The 25,001-nt window shown below is 32.1% G+C and overlaps 5 protein-coding genes across 6 annotated transcripts; 3 read left to right on the top strand and 2 right to left on the bottom strand.

Annotated features, from left to right (window-relative positions):
- The first annotated feature begins 9,620 nt into the window (after positions 1-9,620).
- On the top strand, positions 9,621-10,897 carry LOC143918288 (G patch domain-containing protein 4-like). The gene is made up of 4 exons (XM_077440078.1): positions 9,621-9,774; positions 9,881-10,032; positions 10,094-10,365; positions 10,442-10,897. Exons 1-4 carry the CDS (start codon positions 9,729-9,731, stop codon positions 10,671-10,673), a joined length of 702 nt encoding a protein of 233 aa, XP_077296204.1. The 5' UTR covers positions 9,621-9,728; the 3' UTR covers positions 10,674-10,897.
- A 1,006-nt stretch (positions 10,898-11,903) lies between these two features.
- Positions 11,904-14,527, top strand: LOC143917596 (uncharacterized). 2 transcript variants are annotated; one of them, XM_077439155.1, is made up of 5 exons: positions 11,904-12,170; positions 12,315-12,533; positions 12,613-12,751; positions 12,849-12,993; positions 13,069-14,527. In XM_077439155.1, exons 1-5 carry the CDS (start codon positions 12,024-12,026, stop codon positions 13,298-13,300), a joined length of 882 nt encoding a protein of 293 aa, XP_077295281.1. In that variant the 5' UTR covers positions 11,904-12,023; the 3' UTR covers positions 13,301-14,527. The 2 variants fall into 2 exon arrangements, with proteins under 2 accessions (XP_077295281.1, XP_077295282.1); XM_077439156.1 differs by having other exon boundaries at positions 11,910-12,170; positions 13,072-14,527.
- Positions 13,566-17,009, bottom strand: niki (nimA-like kinase). The gene is made up of 15 exons (XM_077439312.1): positions 16,952-17,009; positions 16,718-16,874; positions 16,458-16,640; positions 16,243-16,381; positions 16,043-16,171; positions 15,767-15,969; positions 15,576-15,700; positions 15,393-15,510; positions 15,191-15,318; positions 14,774-14,909; positions 14,518-14,710; positions 14,243-14,449; positions 14,010-14,171; positions 13,839-13,939; positions 13,566-13,776 (listed from the first exon to the last, which is right to left on the bottom strand). Exons 1-15 carry the CDS (start codon positions 17,007-17,009, stop codon positions 13,566-13,568), a joined length of 2,250 nt encoding a protein of 749 aa, XP_077295438.1.
- Positions 17,010-19,025: 2,016 nt separating this feature from the next.
- On the top strand, positions 19,026-20,410 carry LOC143918285 (bifunctional arginine demethylase and lysyl-hydroxylase PSR). The gene is made up of 5 exons (XM_077440075.1): positions 19,026-19,208; positions 19,287-19,450; positions 19,535-19,682; positions 19,762-19,891; positions 20,123-20,410. The coding sequence occupies exons 1-5, from the start codon at positions 19,032-19,034 to the stop codon at positions 20,206-20,208; spliced, it is 705 nt and encodes a 234-aa protein (XP_077296201.1). The 5' UTR covers positions 19,026-19,031; the 3' UTR covers positions 20,209-20,410.
- Positions 20,287-23,529, bottom strand: RabX4 (RAS oncogene family member RabX4). Its single transcript, XM_077440076.1, has 5 exons — positions 23,291-23,529; positions 21,520-21,719; positions 21,343-21,435; positions 21,142-21,255; positions 20,287-20,919 (listed from the first exon to the last, which is right to left on the bottom strand). The coding sequence occupies exons 1-5, from the start codon at positions 23,412-23,414 to the stop codon at positions 20,809-20,811; spliced, it is 642 nt and encodes a 213-aa protein (XP_077296202.1). The 5' UTR covers positions 23,415-23,529; the 3' UTR covers positions 20,287-20,808.
- Positions 23,530-25,001: the final 1,472 nt, after the last annotated feature.

Genomic DNA, 25,001 nt, shown 5'->3' with positions numbered 1-25,001 from the left:
TGTACACACATACAATTATAAATTCATATACATACATAATTTATACATACATACGTTTTTATAAATGATGTATTATATATGTACGTACTTAAGAATTATATCATATAACTACAAATACTCAGTAAATAAACAACGGCAACATTAGCAATGCATTTACGATTAAACTTCATTACTTGACGAGGAAACTTTTTCATCGCATCTTGAATATATTACGCCAAGTAGAAACTCGCGTAATAAAACCCCTCGGTATTTTATTGATGTTGAAACATAAAAGCGGAAAACGCATAAAAAACACCGATTAAATATTCATAATCTCCATGACACACCAATCTCGGAAGTGTGTCGGGATTATGTTTTGACGTTGTTATTTCGCCAGTGTATGGACTTTATAATTTAATGGATTGAGAATGACGATGGATGTTAAGACGTTGAACTTACCCTCTAGCTAGTATTTTCAGAGAGGGTGGGTTTAAAAAAAAATTGCTTATGGAGAAATTTTACTGACAGACCATCAGTGAAATTTCAGTGAACAGAATATTTCTTTAGACCAGAAGTCCCGCAACTAAATCTGTAGAAATAAAGAAAACAATTTCAGTTAAAATCAAAGGGGCAATATAGTCCTAAACAAATATATTTTAAGGAAGTTCCCAAAAACGTTCAGATGTCCAAGATTTGTCGAGCAATCAATTTGACAATTTATCTTAGACACAAACAAGTAAACGAAAAATTCTCAAAAACAAATTATTCGGCTAAAAGTTGAGCATTTGGCGTGGCAAAGCTACATATATCATAAACATCAATGTCTACGACAGACAAATCACTTAATATGTTGGCATAATATATATGTACATATATACATACATTTGTACATATGCTCGACTTGCTCAACTGACCGCGAATGAGCTACAAATAACAGGTTAGGCAAATCGAATAAACCAAAAGAAAATTATTATTCCAGATTCTACACACGGGATCACGATACGAGCCAGTGTGAACAGAGTTTAACCATAAATCTAAACCGCTAGCATGCGTGTATATTTTTAACCCTTGCGTTTCCCACTCGGAAGACGTCTCCATCGATTCAACCCTGCCATAGCTCACCTCTCCAGTCTATGCATAATTAATTTATGCGCGCTTTTTTCTACGCCAGCCGACACGCAACTTGTCACGTTGGATGGAAAGAATTGCCCACATTGCTAATTGGTTCCTCGCGCATTCATTAGGGACCCAACCCTCGTCATTGTCTCCTTCCTGAGATCGAGCTATGGGGTGCGTAGCGCTTCGTAGGTGGGCTTACCCTCTACGACTCGTAAATCTTATTATGAATGTACAGAACGCATACAGATTTTTGTTCTCTCGCTCTCTCGATTGATGAATATTCATCGTGGAACTATCTATCTAACTACATATGTATGTACTTTGCGATATAAATAATTTATTGCATCTAACGTTTCAGAATTGGCGTTATCGTTTGAATTTATTGCTCGGCAGACGTGCTAGATCTGCGATTGTGGCATACGAAAATATACGGTGCGTCCGAATGCTCTCGAAAGAATATCAGCCAATTTAAAAGTGAAAATTATACATGGAATGTTATATTATAGTGGAAAGACATATTTCAAATAATGTACGAGTACTTGTTGAATGTTGTTTGTTTTGGAAGAACATCTTGTCGCAGTCTAGCCGCAAGGTAACTCTCAAATTTCTGGTCAAGACTTGATATTAATTCATATATGTATGCACCGTCGCTTATTAATTCATATATGTATGTATGGAGCGAATTCTGTAGTGAAAAAAATGGTAATGGTAATATAGAAGTGGATGTGCTACTAGTTCAAAAAAAGACTAGCGTAATATCTTAATCAAAGAAAATAAAATCACCAAGAAAAGGTTTCAATAGAAATTGAACAATCACTTGAAAAAAATAGAATAAACTATGCACATCAATTAATTCTACTCCATAGTTGAAGACAAGACCAAATGAATGGCTAGAAAATGAACTAAAACCTGCAATAGGAATAGGAGATTTTTACATATGTATGTATGTATGAAGTTTGACCAGTAGTGGATGGTGAAAGGTTTACGATGATATGAAATGTATAAAAACACATGAAATATTGACAGGTCAATATGTAAATCAATTGAATATATCTGCTCAACACGAAATAAGCATGCAATAATTAAAATTGATTAATGTTAAAATCCATGTCTTTCCAGAAGTTACCTTTATATTTTCATACATATTTATATGAAATCGCATACATATTTCAATAAGCAACAGATGGTTTGAACAACGCAAAACTGTCTCAGAAGTTAACAACACTTGAATACATACACAAAACATATACATATGTATGTATTATTATATAATTTAAACAGTAGTGTATGAGCTACGACAATCCGAATTTAGTATGAGTGTATGCGAACATTTGAATCTGTTGATATGTACATATGTATGTACATATGTATGTATGTATCTACTTAAACTTTGGCGAAACGGCGACTGTTGAAACATGCGGAAACTACGCGAAGTAAAAGTTTGGGTATACCTTTTTATTTAGATACGTCTACAAATGAGAGAACGTCGAGGAATATTTGTTGAAAATGTTTCCCGAGTTTTATTATTGTGCATATACGACACGTCACTACTCGGAAGCAGATGATATCCGTGCGAAACGAGTGCGAAAGAAGAACAAACAAATATTAGCAAAGATCGATAAAACGCCAAATGAGGAGGTAAAGCGAAAATGGATGTCGACATTGACACACTTCCTTTAATTATATTTCCGATACGACATCACGTGAGTCTTTATGTACTTACATACATACACTAGGATACTCCCTGAAGATAATCTTGTAACGATTTCGATATGTACATTATTCAAGTTTTATTCGATTTCAAACCATGTTAAATCATAATCGTAGACATTTTTGACAATCCCAACATGTTGGAAGTTTTTTTGGTAAGATGCTCTACATTTTCCATTGCCATTAATATTTTTCTAATTAGGCCATGAAGAGATGAAAAATATTCAATATGAAGGGACAAAATATTACAAATTTATTTATTTACATTTTTGCCAAAGTGACACTACAGAATTGCTCCAAGTCATTACTTTGGCTAAGCAAAAAAAAAGGATACAAGAATAAATATGGATGCAAAAATAAAATAACGTAACATAGAGATTAGGCGCTCGTCGACCTATCGACCAATGATCTATTTGTGCTGAGAATACACGCCATGTATAAATATTCGTTGGATTTGTTTTGTGATTCATTCGGAGTCAGCTCGTCGACGGAACAACAATAAACTATGTACCTCTATCACTGCTCGCTGCATCTTTCACTCCGATTTCGGAAACCCCTCTACACGTCCACGCAACAATAAGATAAAGATAAAATATGAAACAAATAAATCAATTTATAAAAGCAAATACAATATTAGAACACATTTAAGATCTCAAATTAAACAATTCCTCAATTCCAGACCAACATACATATTTTAGATTAAACGGTGACGAAGTCATCAAAATTGGTACGTGGCACGGGAGAAGAGAACATTTGAACCCATCTCAACGATTGATTCATTTCTTCTCCTATTCTATTTTTCCAATATTTCCAATATTTTTATACTTTAGTTTAGTTATGTAATGTCCTATTTAATCATATTATAGCTTTCATTCTTTTCCTTTTCATTTGTTTATTTTGTATTTACCTTTTTCATCTGTTTTATATTTGTTAATTTCAATTTCTTCTTATATTCTATTTTATAACCTTTTCCAAATATTTTAATACTATAGTTTAATTATGCAATGTTCTACATATTTTGTCATGCCTTTATTCTTTACTTTTTAATTTGTTTTCCTTATATTTATCTTTTTCATTTTTGTAAAAATCTATTATTGGACTCGGATGTTACATATATTATTTATTTACTATTTGTTTTTTTATACATATCTATGTACATCCTGTCTGTTGATTTTTCAATTAATAAAATAAAAATAAAATAAAAAAATAAGCATAAATTTTAATAAAATTATTGTATTGGATTGGTTTGTTATATCAATATAGCATTATTGGCGGTAATAGTACGTGAATAGGGTCATGAAGTGTCATCAATTAGTATGTGGGTAGTAATTATATGGTCAATTCCGTCATCTCAAGACAATACCTACCTATCTGGAATTAAATTGGGGTAACTAAAATCCTGAGCTGAAAGCTGTGACTACATAACAGAAAAATAAACATACATACATAGATTTTATATATAATATATAAATACATAGATAGATTGATTGATCTTTAGTAGAAAACCACAATAAACCCTTGCTGTGGTTTATCTGCTTAGCTAAACAAAGGAAAACACCTGGAAAACTGGAAAGACTTGCTCAAGACGAGATGATGTAAAAAAAACAATAGACGTTTTGCGGAATGATGATGCACAGTGGATATAAATATTAATTTACGTGTACATCCCGCACGTAATTCGAGAAGTTACGTACACATAAAATGGAATTGCTTGTTGGCTAACTCGATTATAAGGTCAAAATTCTCATCCGAGCAAGGTCTGAAAATCAAACGAAGGAAAACGACAGAAGTGATTTTGAACGTTTGTTTGGTACTCGGCGAAATTGCATTACATATTTGACCGCGTTCTTTACGACCGGTTATAAAATGTGACCATTCGGCTACAAAATTGCCCGGTGACCCTTCAACTCCGGGGCCACATTTACGACTAAATCTTAATCTTCGTTTACGATTAAAGTTCTTATTCGAGCAACAGCGGCGTAGGTATTTCGAATCCGCTTTACGAAATAATGACGTTGTAAAGGGCTTAATTCCCTGCCTTTGAATCTGGGATATTTTAATTCAAAACGTAATGAAATAAGCTCAATATAAAGAGCTAATTAATATGTTAATGTCGAAGGCTCATTTTAGCATATGTACATATGTACACATATTATAATTTTAATAATAATAAAGCAAAAAGGGTTTTTAGGAAGAAAAAAATGCGGGTAGCATACTCTCCTGCTGCGCGCTCCACTGATCAAAAGAATTAAATAAACGACTTTGAGGCATACAAAATTAACGAAATTAACGAGCAAATTAGCGGGAGAGCGCTCGCAGCTTTCTCGCATACCAAAAATTAAATAACAAAACTCTAGTCTGTGCAATTTAATTAAAGAATAACAATTAAAGGAATGACAATCAAAATAAAAACAGAAAGCCATTTCGACGGTCGCGGTTGGAAAATTAAATTTCACAAAGCTATTTTCTAACTCGATATTATGTACATATGTATACAGACACTCTTCTGCAAAAGGAGTGTTTCTAAAAATGGTTACAGGAACAAGTCCAAAAATAATTGCAAAGTTGGGCACGTTTCAATTCAACCCCTCCAAAACTGTCCCCGAATAGAAAATACAGTCATTCTAAAATATGTAATATGAAAGACCTATGTATGTACATATTAAGTAAAATATGGGTACCAAATTTCAGTAGATACACTTCGAAAATAAAAAGGGGAAGTTGTTTAAGGTGAAATAACCTCCCCTATTTGAAAAGTATTGCTGTTAGCCCTCCGCTTTACAATAAATCAACTTTGAGAGCCATTAATGTAAATTAATTAATGATTATAGTTCATTTAAACAGATCAGCGATTGGCAACTTTTATACATTTTAGGTAGCATTGCTATTTTATTCAACTTCATCTATGTATGTACTATCTGAGGTGTGTAAATAAAGTTAAAATAATAATTTTAATTAAAAGTTGAGATAAGTCGTAATATAATAGAGATATTAGAAAATATTTCAGGAATGATTACTATGATGATCCTAGTACCAAGCTGACGAGACAAGTATAGAAACGGAGAGTTCACATAACGAGAATTGATGTTTCGCAGGGTACTCATGCCGGCCTGCCTCCCCTTCAAACGGGATGCCACCAGTGTTGCCAGATCCAACGCTACGTTACCAGTCCCATTATTTTATTTATATACTTAATGTTTCTTTGTTTTATTACAACATAATATACTAATGACCTTGATGCACACATTTGTGCGCCCGATAAAAAGGTACTTTTAAAAATCCATGAAGTGAAAACATCACTCACCCCGAACTAATTATCGAACTCGATTATTGCCACTGTCTCTTCTTATTTCATCTCTGAAGAGACGTAAATATGAACTCGAACAACGAACTTCCCAATATGGTGGCGTTGAAGAAAATTTCAAAAACAAAAGAACAAATAAAATAGTACATATGTAAAAATAATCAAAACAAAAAAAATGTAAATGAAAAACAATCGTCAATCCCTTTGGACTGAAATGTGACGAAATAAGTATTTTATATATTACTAGTGGCTTTACCCGGCTTCGCTCAGTATTTTTAATATAAACCGTTTGAATATGGCTTATTTAATAGTAAACATTTTATTAAATTTATTTGAATAGTTTTATTTTATTTAAATTTATTTGAATATTCATATGTTTTTATATTAAATTTAACGTCACGGATTCTAGGAACCAAAACTTATATATTAGAGTCTCTTTCGAAATTATATATTAGATGTATTAATATTATATAAATACTATTTATTTCTTATGTTTATATTATATATAAACGCTATTCATATTTTGGATATCACTGCTCTAAGGACACGAAGCAAAGCCCTATTCCATATTAAGCAAAATGCCCTAATTTATTATTCCGATTGCATACGTCCATCGCAGAAACATTGCCTTCGTACATCTTCCGTATTGTATCTGCTGTGTCATTCATTCAATGGATTCTCAAACTTTTAATTGAGAATCTCAACGTGTTGTTGACCATAAGTCAATATCGAGTGAGAATAAAATGGTGACAAATGCGATATTAAAATGTGCTAAATCGAGCCTATCAACTCTTGAGCTGGCAGACACGCTTCGTACACAAAGGGCCATACTTGGCAAAGTTAAACTTCTGTCTGAATTTACGAGCCAACCAAGTCGGGAGTTTTCTCGCGTTGTTTGCGCGTAAGACTCTCAGCCAGACGGGCAAAAAAAATGCTGAAATGCAGTTTTGTTGTGTGCACGAAAGCCGCAAACGAGACGAGAACCACCCTCCCAACCCACTCCCACCCCCTCTTTGCCTCCCGGTAGTTTGTCAGTGGGCTATTGTTGCGCCAAGTCCTGGCAGCAGGATAATCAGTGTGGTCGAATTTGGGTACAAGGATGCCAGCGCTGAAATGCATTCAGAGACCAAACAAAGGAAACAACGTATTAAAATTGAAACCTAAGAATCACTTTCTAAAACATTGCACAAAATGCGCATAATATTCTAAAAAGAAATATGAAACTGCATATTTATGGATGCAAATGTGTAGTGTTTTTCTCTAGCCGCTTATAGCATTTAATCTTCCAGCTAGACAAGAGAAGCCCCACTACATCTACTTAGACGAACTTAACACAAGTATCTTAACTTAGCGGTAAGTAAAAGGTTTACGACTTATGGACCTAATGGCTTCTCTATAAGATGGACCATCGTAGGTTATTGTCAACAATATACTATTGCTGTCATGACGCGGTAGGGAATGAATGATACATTGTTAGCATGAACCGACATGTATACACGTATGCCATGCTCGGCCATACTTGGCCATGATCAGCCATGCTCGACCACTTTTCATTTGATGTGTGCACGCAAAACCGACACTAAGTCCCCTTTAGACGGGCAGGATGGATTAGATCGGCACCGTGCCTGCACCGGTTATTAGGTGCTGTATTGTATGGTTGGGTATGCAATGTTTCAGGCGAACCGAATCAATCCACCGGTTAGGATTCATCCGGCCCGTCTGAAACGTTGCATACCAATTAAGGCTTCCAATCCCGGTGATTTCTGGTACCGTGAATCCCGGTGCTGAAACTAGTCTGAATACCGGGATTACGGTGCTGGCAGAAATTTCTTTAAAATATTATTTTTACAAAAATAATATGGAAAAAGCGTGTAACAACATTATACAACGAACAATAACAGTCATAATACATTTGTTTGCACTGAAGCGTTTCACCCCAGCTCGCCGTTTCCTCGAAATATTACGCACGGCCTGAATTGTATTGCAGATTTTGTCCTCAACTGCAATGATATTCGAAGCATATTGACATTTTTTTTTTTTTTATGAGACCTGTGTTATTTAGGATCGAATATGATTTTCTCAGTCGTACAGGGAATTTTCAAGTGTTTTGATCTCGTTACGCTGTGTGTGTTGTACTAAGACGCTGTTGTTTCTGTTAATCGTACGAAGATTATCTATTTTGATGTAAGTACATTTAATTATAATATTTATATGTCCAGTTCTTCGATATATACATAGAACTATAAACTATATTAAAATTAATTATTGAATAAAATTCGTTGGTGTGATATTTTTTTTTTACATAAAGTCAATTTAATTGGAGTTTTTATATTAGATGGATTGTTTCGTTTTAGATAACTTCGAACTTATTTTAAAATAAAAAATTAAAATTAAATTCAGATCTGTATAATAAAAATAAATAAACGAATACTGTGTATTATATATTTTTTTCATATAGTACACAGTATTCTATATTATTTCTATTTTAATAAGATTTTAAATGTATGTGCAATTGAACTTTTTTTTTCCTTATGCATTTTTTTTCCTTATACACCGGAATCCCGGTGCTAGCACCGGGATCCCGGGTTCGAGATTTCCCAGCACCGCAATCCCGGTGCTGACGAAACCTTCCGGGATTTGAAGCACTAATACCCATCCATACAACACAGCGCCTAGTACCCGGCGACGGTTCGATGCCGGTCTAATCCATTATGCTCGTGTAAAGGGGGGCTAAGACTATCGTCGGCCACTTTCAACTATTCAACCCCATTGCACCTCTACACCAAATCTGTTTAACACATTTGGGTCTCTGGTTCACAAAACAATCCTTGGGCGCATGGCACAAAATGGGGAGGAGGCTAGGCTCGCCCCAAGGTGCTCTTGGGGTGAGGATTTACACGAATATGAATTAAAATATTCATAAATCCCATAAGAAAAGTAAATAATAAAGAAAAATTTAGATGAATAAGTGGAAGTATGAAGAAGTTCGTAAAAATAAAATACAATTAAGGTTTTTTTTTGTATTTCGACTGTGGCGCTATCTGTGATTAATAAATACAATAAAGTTGCCACCAAATGTCATTTGAAATACGCTTCAATTCAGTGAAACTTTGTGATTATAAAGAAACTCATGAAAATTGAAAAATAGTTTTTTTTTAATTCGCCTGTGGCAGATTTGTTTTTAATTTTTATAATAATATCCAATGTATGTACGATTACTGTAAAACTAAAATAATAATAACCCATAAAATAATAATAATGCAGCTAATGAGATAAATTTAGGAGAATTATTATACATATTATTATTGGCTAAGGGAACTAAAATAATACATTAAAACAATAAAACACAAAAAGTTTTCAATAAGATCACAGGGTTGTTGTTTTCTTACTTTAAAATCTAAGCGGCCAATAACTGTACGATTGCCAATACCTATAGTGTTTCTCCTGTCTGGTTAAAAAGGAGTTTCAATTATTTTCTCAATGACAGTGAATGGTGCGTGCGATTGGTAACACTGTCTTTCGTTATAATATGCAGTTGGCGATGCTCTCTACCATGTGTTTACTTGACGTTTATTGTAAATATATTCCTGAATTGTCATAACGTTAAAAGTTTTCGATGGATTTTGCCAAAAAGCAATTAGAAAAATATGGATGGACGAAAGGTATGACGATCGATGTTACTATTTATGGAAACGACTTTTTAATATTATTTTAGGTTATATTTTCATTTGACAAATTTATAATGTGTATCCTTTATATATTCTTCAGGGAAAGGATTGGGTAAAAATGAAAATGGGATTTCCCAAGCATTAAAACCGAAACCCAAGAGAAGTTCAGGTGGCCTTGGTCATAACATGGCCGATGAATTTACTAATCATTGGTGGAATAAAGTGTATAATAATGCTACGACAAATATAGAAGTAAGTTTAACTTGAACTTTTATAAAACTAGATATAAATTTAATTGCTTATAATTTCACAGGTTAATACTAAACAGAATGGAGAAGTGGAATCATTCACTACTAATTCAAAGAAAAATAATAGGTGTAAAAATGGAAAAATCAAATCGGACAATATGCCATTATATTTCCAAACTTTTGTTCAAACAGCTACATTAACTAATGGTGAAATGGTACAAAACGAAAGTGAAAAATCGCATGTAATAGAAAAAAAAGATGATGAACCGGATAATAAAGCAAAAGTTTTAACAGACGAAGAATTGTTTGCTGCTTGTGGAAAGCGAACTGCCCACAAGTAACGTAACTTCGTTTTCATTCTCATCTTGTAAATTATTACATCTACTTTTTAATTTTTAATTTACTTATTTCAGAGGAGCCAGGCATGGGTTAAAATCTAATGGAAAATTAGCAAGGATTAACATGCAAGAACAAGCCTTTTTGTCACAACAAAAGTTAACTAAGGAGACTAACAATCATACTAACAATGATAAATCAAGTGATACTGACAGTAGTACTTGCAAGTCTAATAAACACAAAAGAAAAAAGACTAAGCAAGATGAAACTACGGCACCTTCCAAAAAAAATAAAATTCACAATTCATGAAGTGATGTTAAAACAATAATTGTACATACATACATACATACGTGAATAAAATTTATATTTGAATTTTATCCCAAATAAAATCTATTCTAAAAATTAGATTTTTTTTCTGAAATATATAATACTTTTCTGTATAGAAAATAAATTTGTATCTTTCCTGAACTTTATATATATATTTTTTGAAAGTGAAATAAAAACACATTAAAAAACAGTCTTTTAGAAAATCTAATTTAATTACTATATTCTCAAGAGAAAAGACTTCGAATACAATAGTTTCCCTTGTAATTTGTATTAAGATTTTTATTAATAATTATACATAGGCAAGTCTGGATTTTCGAATTGAATGCCTTCTCTCCACGATGACCCCACTCCACGACAAATACTTTCTGCACAAAAACATGTGGGCGGAAGCAAGATATATACTTCTTACACCTTTTCATGACTCAACCAACGTAAAGAGGGACTATTAATACTTTTATTGTTTATATTTTGATATTTTTCACTAAATAGATAAAATTTGGGTTAAATATTCAATGTAAGCAAAATATTATAACTATACAATATTAAGAAAACAAGCAAGCAATGGCTGTCCATTGTCAATATTTTGAATGCACAGGATGACCACTTCAAAAAAAAATAATCATGTTTTAGTTCATACAGATATTATTTGAAACGAGAATTAAAATTTATAGCCATTTTCGGCATTTGAAAAATTTACTTAATGCAGAAACAAGCGTTTTGCTATTCGTAAGTAGTAAATGAAAGCCCTCCCGAAATGAACTGTCCTCCAACTGCTTCACCAAAATAAAGAGCTTCTTGATACAGTAAAATGCTGAAAGTCAGAACATCTTGGCCCCGTAATTCATGACCTCGAGTATCGTCATCTATAGACAATAATGGAAGGAAAAGTAAAGGGAAAACGGTGGCTTGGAAGAGAGACTCTCTTGGATGGGACTCGGACTCGAAAAATTGTTTCAGCTTACGTAGGGTAGAATTCGCACGGTCTATCAATAATGTCTGCCTATGATAGTCACCTACATACATTTAATACGGATACAGCCAGAAAAAAGAAAAAGAATGAAAGCACCATCGAGGGCACCACGGACTTTTTGTAAAGTCACAAGATTTGTGTTTTTTAACTTTGAAATTCAACTGGCCAATGATATAAATATAAATACTATTTTCCTATTCACTTTTCAAATATTAATTTAAATGGCAAACATTATATTTTTTATTGCTGGCAACATTTTACAAAACTCATTTGACATGTGTCAAAACTGCTTGTTCCTTTTTGATAATAATATTATATTTTTCTAAAATAATCAACATGTATAAAACTCAAATTTAAAAAAAATGTGGATTGAAGTCATAAATACAACCCAAAGCGGATATTATATCAAATATTCTATTCAGCAAATTCTATATAATTTCTATTTGACGAATTTCATTTCAATATGGGAAGTTAGCATTGAGGAAAACAAATTAGAAAATTTGCTTTTGGTAATTTTTACATACCTCTTATACAGGTCACATGTTTTTCGTTTAAGAAGTCATTTTTTATATCTCTTATTTATTTAATAAAATGTACTGTAAATATTAGTGTCCTTAAGTTATTAGTAATACGTTTTAATTTTTTTTTTCTAGGAAAATAACCCTCTACTCGGAGCTGATGGATCATCTCTTGTAAACAATTGCATTGAATTGATATTTAATGGAATATCAAAAAATAATGTTAAATCGAATTTTAAATTAATTAGTGACAATACAAACAATGAAACTCAAATCGAATTACAGTTAATTGTATCAAATGATAATTTTATAATAAAATTACCACTTTTATTTGTCCCATCAAATTACAATGTTGTTAGTTATTTTATTTTCATACTTGTTCTATTATTATCTGATATTCGAAAATATTTCATTATTTTTATTGCAATTACAGTTTTGTAAAGAAGTCACCGTACCAATGATAATGAAGTTAAATGAATTACAAAAAAGTGAAGATATATTAATCGATTTATTAAACAAAAAAGATAAAGAAATATCAGAATACAAAGCAGAAGGAGCTGTGCTTCCTCTAAGTATGTAAATCTAATATTTATATTTTTTTTTTAGTTTCATTGCAAATATAATATTTTCATAATTCTATTTTTTTACAATACATTTATAATATTATAGAGCATTTGGAAACAAAAAAATTCTGTATGAATAATCACAAAATGGATCACAAATTTGCAAACGATAATTTAAGTTTAATTAAAACATCTTCAGTAATATCATCACTGCATAAGAGCTTGGGAATATCTGAAGACTTCGATCATGTGTTAGTATAGGACTTTCACAGTATTTTTTAATTTATATAATTTATTTTTTATTAATAATTTAAAATTATTTTCAGAAGTTGCAAAACGGAAAAATCTTCATCAAGGATATTAAAAAATAAACAAAATAGAAAAATTGATCCCGCTTTACTGCCTAATAAACCTGCAACTGAGGTTAAAGTTGAAATAAAAACTGAACCGGGACTCCCCAATATTGAAGATTCTAAACAGAATATTTTGGATATTAAGATAAACACATCAATTCAAACAAAAAAGAAAACAACAAACAAACGGAAACTTAATTTTTAACAATGCATTTATTTATTTCATATATTATTTTTAAAATCCCATCCACGAGAATTTAGATGTTTTGATATCATCTTTCATCCAAACTGGTATCTAAAGAAATCGCATAATATAAATCATTTTAATATTCATATATATGTAATGAAATATTGCATAAATATTAACTTATACACTATATCAAATATACACACTCCATGAATTTTAGTCAAATATTTATCAATAAGTGAAAAATTAATATTCTAATTTATGTTTTATTTATACTATTTATTTATACTTCAATTTCATTTACCGGTCCAATTGTATCATAGTCGTCCAATGAACTAGCACTTTCCGATATATCCACTTTTTTCACCTCATTTAAAAGTGATACGACAGGAACAGAAGTTTTTATCAAAAACAATATATTGCATCTTAGAGGATAAATATCACAAAGTGATAAATATAAACCATTTTTTAATTGTGTTGTTGATGCATATAGTCTGAAATATTAAATTCACCAATTATTTTAATTATTATTATAATTCAATCACGTTTAACTTACGCTAATATAGACGTCGGTTTTTCTATCGTTTCTGTAAAATAACCAGTCGTTAATAAATTTGCGAAAGTTGCAGGCGTTAATGAAATAGATTGGTTTGATGGCTGAAAAATAGCATTTGCATAAAGAAAACAATTTAAGTCTCAAATTTATTAATTTGGAATGAAATAATACTCCTGAATTAAAAATGCTACGCTGTGACCAAATGCCGCTTGTTTCTTGACTGTCGGGAGAATCACTTTGATCTCCTTTCATTAGTCTAAATAGAATTCCCCAAAATAGAATACAATTATCATCTGTTCCAACTATTGTGTATGTTGGACCGCATTTGATAGTCTGCAATAAATGTAATAATAAGTTGATTTTATTAAATAAATATAACAATTTTTTTTTTGTCAACCGTTTACTTTTATTTCTGTATTATTTAAATCTATAATCCTTATTGGAGCGTTGAAAAAAGTTGCGTCTTCAAGAATGTTTTGATTTGTTTCTTCTTTGATGTATCCAGTTGTATAGACAGCTGTTTGACCGTTTGAAAACTTTACATAAATTGCACAATGAGTCCTGCCGATACTACAATTTATTACTCTTCCTTTTATGGTATTGACACTTTGCTAAAATTTTCATATTGATCATTATAAGTACTGTTTTAGTAATTTTTTTATACTAAATAAATACTAACTAATGCTGTAACACATTGTGTTTGTTTCATTTTTTTAATATTATTTTGTTTCAAGAGACACAATTTATTTCCTATATTCCATCCACAAGCCATTAACTTTCCCTTTGTTGTAATCACCATGCTTGCCTTATATCCTAAAAATACAGACTGTATTTTGTGCTTTTGCGACAATTGTACAATTGTTGGAGTACAACTAAAATATTAATTCAATATTTTACAAAATATAACTTACGATCTTATGACATAATCATAATACCTGTCATTCGTTATTCCATGCCCAGTTTGTCCTCTATTTCCACTTCCCCATGTAAAGAGAGAACCATCATTTGATATGGCTGCCACATGATCTGTGCTGGACCTTATGAACTTTATATGAAGAGACGTTAAGAAATCTGCCATAAATACAAACCATATTTATACTGTAAAATTTGGTTAGTTGATGAAATATTACATACAATAATGTAAAATTGATGGGCTGAAAACCAGACTGGTACAAGTGACATTTTTAAAAAAGATGGTTTAAGTGTTAAAATAATAGCATTTCATATATGCTATTATTTTAGCACTTAAACAGATTTTTTTTAAAATGTCACCAGTCTGATTTTCAGCCCTTCAATTAAAACAATTTTAGTTTTGAAAAAATTTTCCAATCCAATTAAAAATAATAAATAACCTATAATTTTTGGTTCATAGGAATTGTTCCAATCGCCGTGACCTAATGCTCCAAAAGAACCATCTCCACAGCTCCAAACTTTTCCGTCCGATGATAAAAATATACTGAAATCTTTACCGGCTTCTGCCCTGTGTTTTTATAAATAACAATTTTACTGATATTTTGAAAATACATGCTTTATTTAAATTTAAAATAAACTTACATTATTATACTTTTGTTCAACAGGGACATTACCGGTATAGGATGATATTTGTACTTTTCTAATTCGCCTAATCCTAGCTGCCCTTTTCCACCGTCACCCCAAGTAAAAACCATATGATCTAAAATATATTTTAAAATAATTATAACATTTAAACCATATAATTAATTGACAGAAGTAATATACCATCTGATATTGCAATAAAATGGTTTTCGCCAATCGCCACATCGATTATTTTAGCATGTGCGGGCAACTGTATAGGTTGTATATCTGATTCATTTTTCCAATATTTCATTTCATATAAGACTGATCTGTAATTTGCAATGCAACTGTAACGACTATCAATATAATCAATTTATTAATAGTTAATTTCTTACCTATCTTTTACAATTTTTTTTCCAAGATTTCTTTCACATGCATAATTATAGCCACTTTTTCCGAGAAGAGATATAATTTTTGGTATCCATATATCTTTAACTTCCTTGGCTACTGGTCTATTTTCAGGATTTTTATTGAGTAGAAGAGTAATTAAATTACACATTTCTTTCGAGTAGCCAGATGGAACTGGCTTATAGTCTCCCTAAAATTGTCACTAACTAAAATATCTGTAAAAATAAATTGAAAAAGTACATATGTGTGTACATATACAGTACCTGCATTATTTTATTGACTAATGCTGACAGACTGGAGGCTTGAAACGCTCGATGAAGGCAACACAATTCATATAAAATACACCCCATTGCCCAAATATCAGATTTTTCTCCATATTCCTTACCTTCACACTGAATTTAAATTTCTTAATAAATTAATTAACTCATTTTAACAGATTATATGCTGCTTTAATGTTACTAACCATTTCAGGACTTATATAATATGGGGTTCCCAAAACTGTCTGTGCCTGAACATGTGTCGATAATATTTTAGAAATACCAAAATCTCCTATTTTCACACATCCATCAGAATTCAGAAATACGTTTGCAGTTTTCAAATCTCTGAAAATTATCCTTAACGATGAAAAATAAATTATTATACTTATTAAAACAAATAAGCAACATATTTTGCTTAAACCTGTGAAGTATATTATTAGAGTGCATGTGTGCTATTGCCGATGTGATTTGTCTCAAGTAATCTAAAATTTCTCTTTCTGGAATATGAGTCTCTCGGCTATTGAGCATTTGACTTAACGTTCCACCATCAGCATACTCCATTTCTATCATCAGGACGCCGTTTTCAATGAAACTTCCACCATACCTATGTAAGTATGTTTGTGAGTTCATCAAAAAAAAAAAATCCTTTGTAATATCAGATATTTAACTTTTAAAATTTACCCAATAATATTTGGATGATTGAGTGAAGAGAGCACCTCTACTTCATTCAGAGCCATTAGTCTTTCTTCCGGTGACAAATCAGCTGTGTCTATCTCCTTAAGAACGACTAACTTATCGACTGATATTTTTCTATACAAAATTGCTGTTCCGAAAGCACCTATATACATACATAATACATGTGTAAAAAAATAGATAGTGAAACACAACTTTAAAAATAAAATTTCACAACAATACCTTTGCCCACGGTGCGTATCTTTTCATAATTAACCATATGGTTCCTATTCAAATCCATATTACTTATACAAGAATAACTGTCTCACGTAAATAATTGCACGTTTATCGGAATGTGTATTTGATTCTATTAAAATGCACATAGCCTGCTAGAATATCGTGACCAATTATGAAAATTCGATAATATCAAACTGCACACGAACATGTACCTCCATAAATAAATGAGTTTTTTTTTATGCGTCATGTATAAAAACATTGATCCATATAAACACATATACAACTTAATATATATACATGGATAAGTTAGAAGGATCTAATTTTAGCAATGTAGAATAAGCATATATGTACACTTTCAAAATGATGTATTAACCAACAATTATATTTCTCGACAAGGATTGTAAATAGGTTTTTGAGCTCTTTTTCCTATTATGCTGTAGATTAACATTAGAATAATATAATACTATGATTACTTACCAAATTAAATTAAATTGTAAAATAGAAAATGATCAGTAGATCAGTAACTATTAAAATAGATATAAGATGTATTGTGAACATAATTTCGTAATAATAAAAAGCATTTAAAAATCAAAAAAAATATATATTTCTCGACAGTTTTATAATATAAAAAATTATAATATTTGGTACTTACCACACTGTTATTAATAATAGAGAATCATATTTTTGATTAAACAATTTTACAAAGAAAAATTTATTTAGAATATTTTCGTAAATATTGTTTCATGAAATATACTGGTAAATATATGTAAGTACTATACAATCAAAACGAGATTTTAATTTCGGTTTATATGATCACAGCCATAGTTATACCCATATTACGCACTTGTTCCTATCGGAAATTAAATTTAGTGAACGCTTTCAAGCTACGAAGAATCTTTCCAGGACACATCTGCAACAGTTTCGTCGTATAATGAATATACTGTAATTTCGCGGATGATTGAATTCAGCCACCCCGTTTGCAACTGATAAGGGGGCTATACGATCCAGGGACTTGCAATTTTTTTAAAGTTTCTTTTTTAAATATACTACATTCACTATTGTAAGTTGTAAGAACAAGTGTAATTATTACGATTCATATGTATGTATGTATATCATTTATACAAAAATGATATACATACATACATGTGTTGCGTAGGGGTGGGTGGAGGATTCAAGTAAAAGGCCAAAGTCGGGTCACAGCATTTATTGATGATTAAGGAGATACACGCACTGGCAGTGCTCCGTCCAGAATGTCTTGATATCGCTTAAGTACCGCCTTATAACGGGTCGGTTGCTCAAGGCATCTTCGACATCCGGTTTGCTTGCCTATTGTTATGGTCACGTACTAGATGTCCCACGCTACCGCTGTGGATTCTGAGAACTCTACCGGAATGCGACCCCGAGTTACCGCTACCCCCGCTAAGTGCATTCGGGGGAGATAATCCTCGAAACCAATTATAACGATCACACAGTTTCTAGGATACTACTTGGTCTAATCGGATTGCACTTACTCGGCCTAATCCGAGTGTACGTAACACATGTATAAAAACATACAAATTATATTGTGTATTTTTTTTTTAACTTGCATATATGTATGTATATTATATCGGTAATGATGTGTCGTAAATCCACACAAAGCGACGAATTTTAGTCCAAATTTTCCTTCATTTAATATTGTAGTGTATTGAAAACCCCTGTTTAAATTTATCTTAAAAAGGAGCCAAGCCTCCTGTACTCCTTCAGTGAGAAAATAGCTATGGAGAGTAACGGTAAAGTGACGCTGAAACAACGCCAAGAGACTGAAAGGCGAGTTAAGTGTATTTTAACAAAATGCAAAAAATTTGGTGTTCAAGATTTTGATCTAACCAAAATATTAACGAAAAAAAAAAATATTGTTTCTAAAAATAAACAGCTTCCTATAAAAAAATATGTTGTGATTATAACAACTATATTAGGAATAAGTTCATATTTGTATGCAGGAAGTCACCAAAATGATAGGGTAAGCCATATTTATTACCTACATATCTCATTTTCATCTTATTCAATTCATTTTATACTTTATGCTTATACTTAGTGTTGGATTGATATGCCCAATTACTTGACGAAAGCTACTCGACCACCAGAGAGGTGCTCTATGTGCACCAATATCAAAACAATACAAAGACTATCAAACCTGACTCCCGAAGAATTTGAGGATCACTACGCATATAGTGGAGTTCCAATAGTCGTCACTGATGCCACGTTATCTTGGGAGGCTCTTAAGGTTTATTGTAGTTTATATCTTATAACTAATGTTTAATGTTTTAGTATTTTAGTTGAATGATATATTGATCGATTTTAGGTTTTTAATTTTTGGTTCTTTAAAAAATTGTACACTGAAACTGAACTTGGAGAAGCAGCTAGAGATTGTCAGTTTTTCCCATATAAAACTGAATTTGGAAGTCTGTATGAAGCATTGGAGATGAATAATGAAAGAGCAAATTTGACTAATGGAACAAAACCCTGGCAAGATATTTATTTTTAATAAATTAATTGAGGCTATTTTTTATTTTCTATTTATACTCATTATACATTTATATATATTTAAAGGTATATAGGTTGGAGTAACTGCCACGACAGCATTGCTAGGGTTCTCAGACTTTATTATAGTAAACCATACTTTTTGCCCCATTCAGCTGAAAACAATGCTATTGATTGGATATTCATGGGAGGCCCTGGAGATGGTGCTCAAATGCATGTGAGTTTAAAAATATGAAGTGTGCGTCTCAATATATTAGATATAGACTAATAATTTTGAAATGTTTCTATAAATTAAGGTTGATAATGTTGTACATCCGTCATGGCAAGCACAGCTAAAGGGTAGAAAACGGTGGTATCTCGCACCACCACCAGAATGTCTCTATAGTTGCACATCAATGAATGTAGTTATGCACCCAGGGGAAGTTAGTAAGTGTAATATTCTTATACAAATACATATTTGCAGTAAAGTTGGTTATTGGCTCGAAATTATCAAGATCTAGGATTGCCCACCCTCACTAAAGTCATCCCATGCAAAAAGTGGGCCAAGGTTTATAACAGATAAATGATGATGGAGAACTTGTGACATTATTTAAAAGTAAATATAATCAAATAATTTTTATGTATGTAAATACTGAAATATTTCTAATTTGATTTTAGTTGTTGTTGATACAAACCGTTGGTATCACAAGACCGAAGTGCTATCTGGCGACATCAGCATAACTATAGGAGCAGAATATGACTAATGAAGATGAAAATGATTGCCCCTATTTACTCTGAATGGATTTTGGGTGAAAAACAAAAAAATAATGAAGAATAGATGTTATGAATGAGATAAAATTTTATTTTTTTCTTTAGTATGCCAATCTCTCATAATTGTAACAATATTAAATAGCAAATTATACTGATTGTGCTTGCAATTTTTATGACGTGAGTGGTACAATAATTAAAAAAATTAATTAAGAAAACATTTTATAAAACTATATTTATTCCATAGATTGATTTACAAATGATAAAAGAAGCATCAATATAGCAAATGCACAATTGTTACAAATTTATTGTTAAAATATTGATAGCGTTACACACTTTTCAGACCCTTAAAATCTATGATAAAAGCGACAAAATATCACATTTGTTTTTTCTCAATACTTCCCGAGGAAACGTGTTCAGATAATACGAAAGCGTCGAAAACTCAAAAGCGGAGAGTTGTGAGCAGGGCCGGACCAAGCAGTGCGCCTACTGCGCCTAGGCCAGAGGAAGGAGCTCCTAGTCCGTTGGGCTCTTCGTACAGTATTTCAGAAAGTGCACTCAATCCGGCTCTGGCTGATAGCGACGATGATCTTAACTTAACAAGAACACCTTGACTTGTCCTGGTCATTAGGAGAATCGCTTCGGAGATAAAGACTAGCACCCAAACGGTGGTCTTTATCATTATCCGAAGAATCAAAGGCATTTCCCTGAAATTAATATGACTCATCAATATCAATATTTTCCCACCATTATGTATTTTCCATATATTTTATGTATATGTTTTTAAAAATTAAAAATTTTGATTACATACGTAGTTTGATATAATAATTATATTTATTAAAAATATCAATAAGTGTTTAAAAAACCATAATGTATTAAAACATATACATATTTATTAATAAAAATTATTGCAACATTCAAATAATTACCCGATTCTCTCTTTGTTCCCTTATTTTCCTAGCTAACGTTATAAACGATTCTTCAATATTGATATTTTCCTTACAGGAAACTTCGAAAAATGGCATATCGAAGTCATCAGCAATCTATAAATTATCATAATCGGTTGACAAGGCTATCCACTTCTTATTGATACACACATCATATTATATTAAATAAATTCAAATGAAAACCTTTTGACCTCTATCTGCCGTCACAGCCCTTTGTATACCCACCACTTCGCATTTGTTACCAACTAATACTTTGACCACATCTGGAGATGCATTCTGCAAAATGAAACCAATCATCATTCAACAAGCAATTTTTCAATCACTCAACTGTGTAAATGGATTAATTAGGCGTACACATACCTCTTGTATGTTTCGTAACCAGTAAGATAAGTGATTAAAGGATTCTAAACTGGTCACATCATACATGATGAGGATTCCCATGGCGCCCCTGTAATATGCCGTGGTAAGGGTACGAAAGCGCTCCTGACCTGCTGTATCCCATATTTGCAACTTCACTGGCACACCGTCTAAATTTATTATCTTTTGCTTAAAATCAATACCTGCGACAAAGAAAAGAAAAAATTAAATTAAAAATATATTCAACAGTGACTGCAGTATATTCTTAAAAAAAAGACCACTCCTTTCTAATCTATAATCATGACATATGATACAGTGTTGATGAATCATAGAACAAAGAAAAATCGATAGCAGACACAAAGTGTTAATATGACCATATTGATAAAAATTAAATTCTAATGCGATCCTTTTATAGAAATTTTCATTTAAAAATTCCAAAAGAATATTAAATCAGTGATTTTTAACTTAATTCCACTAAAGAAATAAATTGGATATGTTATAAACTGGAAACTAAAAAATCGTTAAATTCATTTTTCATAATGATCACTTATAATTGGGTATATATTTTGTACGGATATTTAAAATTTTATCTGAACAAAGACAATACATATAATTTAAAAAATAAATAAATAATTTTTAATGTATTTACGGGGAATGGACCGCAGGATGAATTTGTAAACAAATAAAATGATTTATTGTTCTACACATATAAAATAACAATCTCAAAAAACATCCAGAAAAATCGATTTTCCGCTTCATCCATGTATTTTGAAAAATAGTCATTTATATTATACAATTTTAGCTTTTTAAACATCATGTGCATATTGTATACTTGTATATGAACCGTCTCTATGTGTATAAAACTTGATTGGGTGATTTTAAGATTTTTAATGACTGAAATTGTCCCGATTAGTTCGATCCTGGTAAATTGAGAATATTTTTTTATTTAAATTAAATTACGACAGAGCTTCATTTAAGATACGAAATATACTAGAATAATTATTCAGAATGAAATATGATTTTAGTTACAGGCAAAATTTATGCAAAATCTCCAACCTTATTATTTATAGGTACACTAGTTGAACCCTGCATGCGTTGCAATGCCACAATAACGCATGCAATTCCCGTTCCCGTTCCCGTTCCCGTTCTCGTTCCCGTTCCCTTTCCCGTTCTCGTTCCCGTTCCCATTTGTCGGAACAACGCAGGCAGCGAACACCCTGGTCGCGACGCGAAAACATTTGAAATTATAGAGAATGACACTTATTCCCGTTTTTCCCGTTTCCGTTCCCGTTTTTTCCCGAATTTTTTATTACAGTAGTCTTCCCGGACATGCATACAACAAATCCTGAAAGATCCATCGTAATCGGCTGAGTGGTTTAGGAGCCTATTCGAGACACACACACACACACAGACATTAATTTTTATATATATAGATTTTACTTTTTATCGAATGAAAATTTAATATTCTTATATCGAAATGATGTGTCATATTATATTTCAGTTGTGACTAAGCACGCTATCGTAAATACAGCGTATTGTTCCCAAGTACCGATCAATATGCGACAGGTGACGTGTAAATAAGCGCAATAGTCACAAAGAATCAAAGATGCACTCGTGAATCAAATAAAGGAAATTTCTAAATGTGAAACGAAAAGATAACATAATCACCAGATACATATGTATGAATGTAGATTGTGGGATCTGAGAGATGTTAGATATGAGAGTGTAGGAGTAGAGAAAGGAAATAAGAAAAGCTGGAAAAGCGTATTTTCACCAATAGTCGAGATGTAAGTGTCGTAGTAGCGCTCGTCGCAGTACCTGTGGACGAGACAGGTTTTACCGACGTTGGAGTCTCCGAGCACGAGGACTTTGTAGGTGGCCGAGAAGTCCACCGCCATGTCCAGTTGTCCTCCCGAGCCCAACCCTCCCCCAACCAACCGACTGCGACCGACAATAGCCAACGATCGATGCAGGCGACCACCACCGCCACCCCCAAATGCACCCTGCCAAATACTACTCTACTATATTCTACTGCTCGATCACCGGTGCCTACTGAACCACCACCATCAACCCATGTCAATGTTACCCTCAGATTGCACTTTTTATTTTGAAATCCATCTTATTTTCTCGGTAGATTTATTTTTCAGCTGAATCGAAGGGGATCCAACGAGTCGCTTATTCGTAATTCGAAATATAACTTCTCCCAATGTTTGCTAAGTCGCCATTTGCTAGATTCTTATTAGAATTTAGTAAGATTTTATGTAATCAAGATAAAACTTCAGCCTCTATAGTCTATGCTATCGCGTCTCTTTATTTATTTATTTATTATTTATTTGGAAAATTTACAGTTTATTATGTTACATAGATTGATAGTAAAAAAAATATAATTATTTTAAGTAAACCATTAATAATTTTCGCATATGGGTAAAAAAAGAAAAGCTTAAACATTTAAAATAAGAAACAAAAATGATAATAGAGTAAGATAATTAGAGAAAACAAAAAGAAAAAATAGAAATAACAGTATAATAAAAATATCAAAATAATAAGAATAACAAAACGATAATAATATGATAAAAAATATGAAATAATAAAAATAATATAATATATAACAATAAACAAAAAGACAAAATAAATACATCAAAATAAAAATTCATAATCACAATCGTAAATATTCAATAAAATTAATCATCGAAAAACAAATTTGCAATAATCACTCTAGCTTGTATAGCATTAATATTAAATACGTCAAACATAGAAATTGTAGAAAGTAGTTTATTGACGGTGGAGCTTGCACGCCAGATGAATGAGCTTCTTCCATAATTAGGTATGTAAAGGAGCTCATTACACCTGGTCATTCTATTTGGCACACGCAACGATAGTCTGCTCAATAATTGAGGACAGTCGATCGAGCCGTTAAGGATGTTCAAAATTGTTAAGATGTCAGCTATCTCCCTTCTTTTGACAAGTGGAAGCAGATGCTGACACCTACAAGCATCTTCATAGGATGTATAGGATAATCCAAAACGGCTGCCGATGTACCTCAAGAATCTCTTCTGGATGCGCTCCAATCTGTCTCTTGCACCAGAGTACTCTGTCATATTGTCAAATTGTCTTCTTGCTGCTGTGGCTACCCACTTATATTCATCAGGACTTGTAAGGCAGAGAAGGTATGTTGACCGTATCCCGGCCTAACGAAACACATATTGTGTAGTTTGTAAGAGGATCGTTTATTGTTGTTCGATTGTTACAATGGTTATTGTATGTACGAAGAGGTTGAGCTTCGTAGAAGTGATCTGGTTGAACTCCAGAGGTTCACTCTGGTGTTGGGAGCTGGTGCGTCGCTTTATATACGTTCTGGCTTGAAGCGTGCCGTGTGCAGATGCTTTGTTTTCGTATCCAGGAAACGTGTGTTAGGGACACGTGTTGACCTGTTTTCGAGGCACGTGTCTTCGGTACACGTGTGGTTTATAGCTATGGGGTCAGTG

This window comes from Arctopsyche grandis, chromosome 10 (genome assembly GCF_051622035.1).
Source record: "Arctopsyche grandis isolate Sample6627 chromosome 10, ASM5162203v2, whole genome shotgun sequence".
Taxonomy (NCBI): Eukaryota; Metazoa; Arthropoda; class Insecta; order Trichoptera; family Hydropsychidae; genus Arctopsyche; species Arctopsyche grandis.
The sequence above is the reverse complement of the archived record's forward strand: the minus strand, read 5'-3'. Positions and strand labels throughout refer to the sequence as shown.

Bases quoted from the DNA above. Each gene is read 5' to 3' on its own strand.
- LOC143918288 (XM_077440078.1), top strand. From the start codon at position 9,729: ATGGATTTTGCCAAAAAGCAATTAGAAAAATATGGATGGACGAAAG. The intron at 9,775-9,880 runs GTATGACGATCG...TATATTCTTCAG, and splicing joins AAAATATGGATGGACGAAAG to GGAAAGGATTGGGTAAAAAT. The intron at 10,366-10,441 runs GTAACGTAACTT...TACTTATTTCAG, and splicing joins GGAAAGCGAACTGCCCACAA to AGGAGCCAGGCATGGGTTAA.
- LOC143917596 (XM_077439155.1), top strand. From the start codon at position 12,024: ATGTGGATTGAAGTCATAAATACAACCCAAAGCGGATATTATATCAAA. The intron at 12,752-12,848 runs GTATGTAAATCT...ATAATATTATAG, and splicing joins AGGAGCTGTGCTTCCTCTAA to AGCATTTGGAAACAAAAAAA. The intron at 12,994-13,068 runs GTTAGTATAGGA...AATTATTTTCAG, and splicing joins TCTGAAGACTTCGATCATGT to AAGTTGCAAAACGGAAAAAT.
- niki (XM_077439312.1), bottom strand. From the start codon at position 17,009: ATGGATTTGAATAGGAACCATATGGTTAATTATGAAAAGATACGCACC. The intron at 16,172-16,242 runs GTTAGTAACATT...ATTTAAATTCAG, and splicing joins ATTATATAAGTCCTGAAATG to TGTGAAGGTAAGGAATATGG. The intron at 15,319-15,392 runs GTAAGTTTATTT...ATAAAAACACAG, and splicing joins TTGAACAAAAGTATAATAAT to GGCAGAAGCCGGTAAAGATT.
- LOC143918285 (XM_077440075.1), top strand. From the start codon at position 19,032: ATGCCCAATTACTTGACGAAAGCTACTCGACCACCAGAGAGGTGCTCT. The intron at 19,209-19,286 runs GTTTATTGTAGT...GATCGATTTTAG, and splicing joins TATCTTGGGAGGCTCTTAAG to GTTTTTAATTTTTGGTTCTT. The intron at 19,892-20,122 runs GTAAGTGTAATA...ATTTGATTTTAG, and splicing joins TATGCACCCAGGGGAAGTTA to TTGTTGTTGATACAAACCGT.
- RabX4 (XM_077440076.1), bottom strand. From the start codon at position 23,414: ATGGCGGTGGACTTCTCGGCCACCTACAAAGTCCTCGTGCTCGGAGAC. The intron at 21,436-21,519 runs GTATGTGTACGC...TTCATTTTGCAG, and splicing joins GGTTACGAAACATACAAGAG to AATGCATCTCCAGATGTGGT. The intron at 20,920-21,141 runs GTAATTATTTGA...TATTAATTTCAG, and splicing joins GGGAACAAAGAGAGAATCGG to GGAAATGCCTTTGATTCTTC.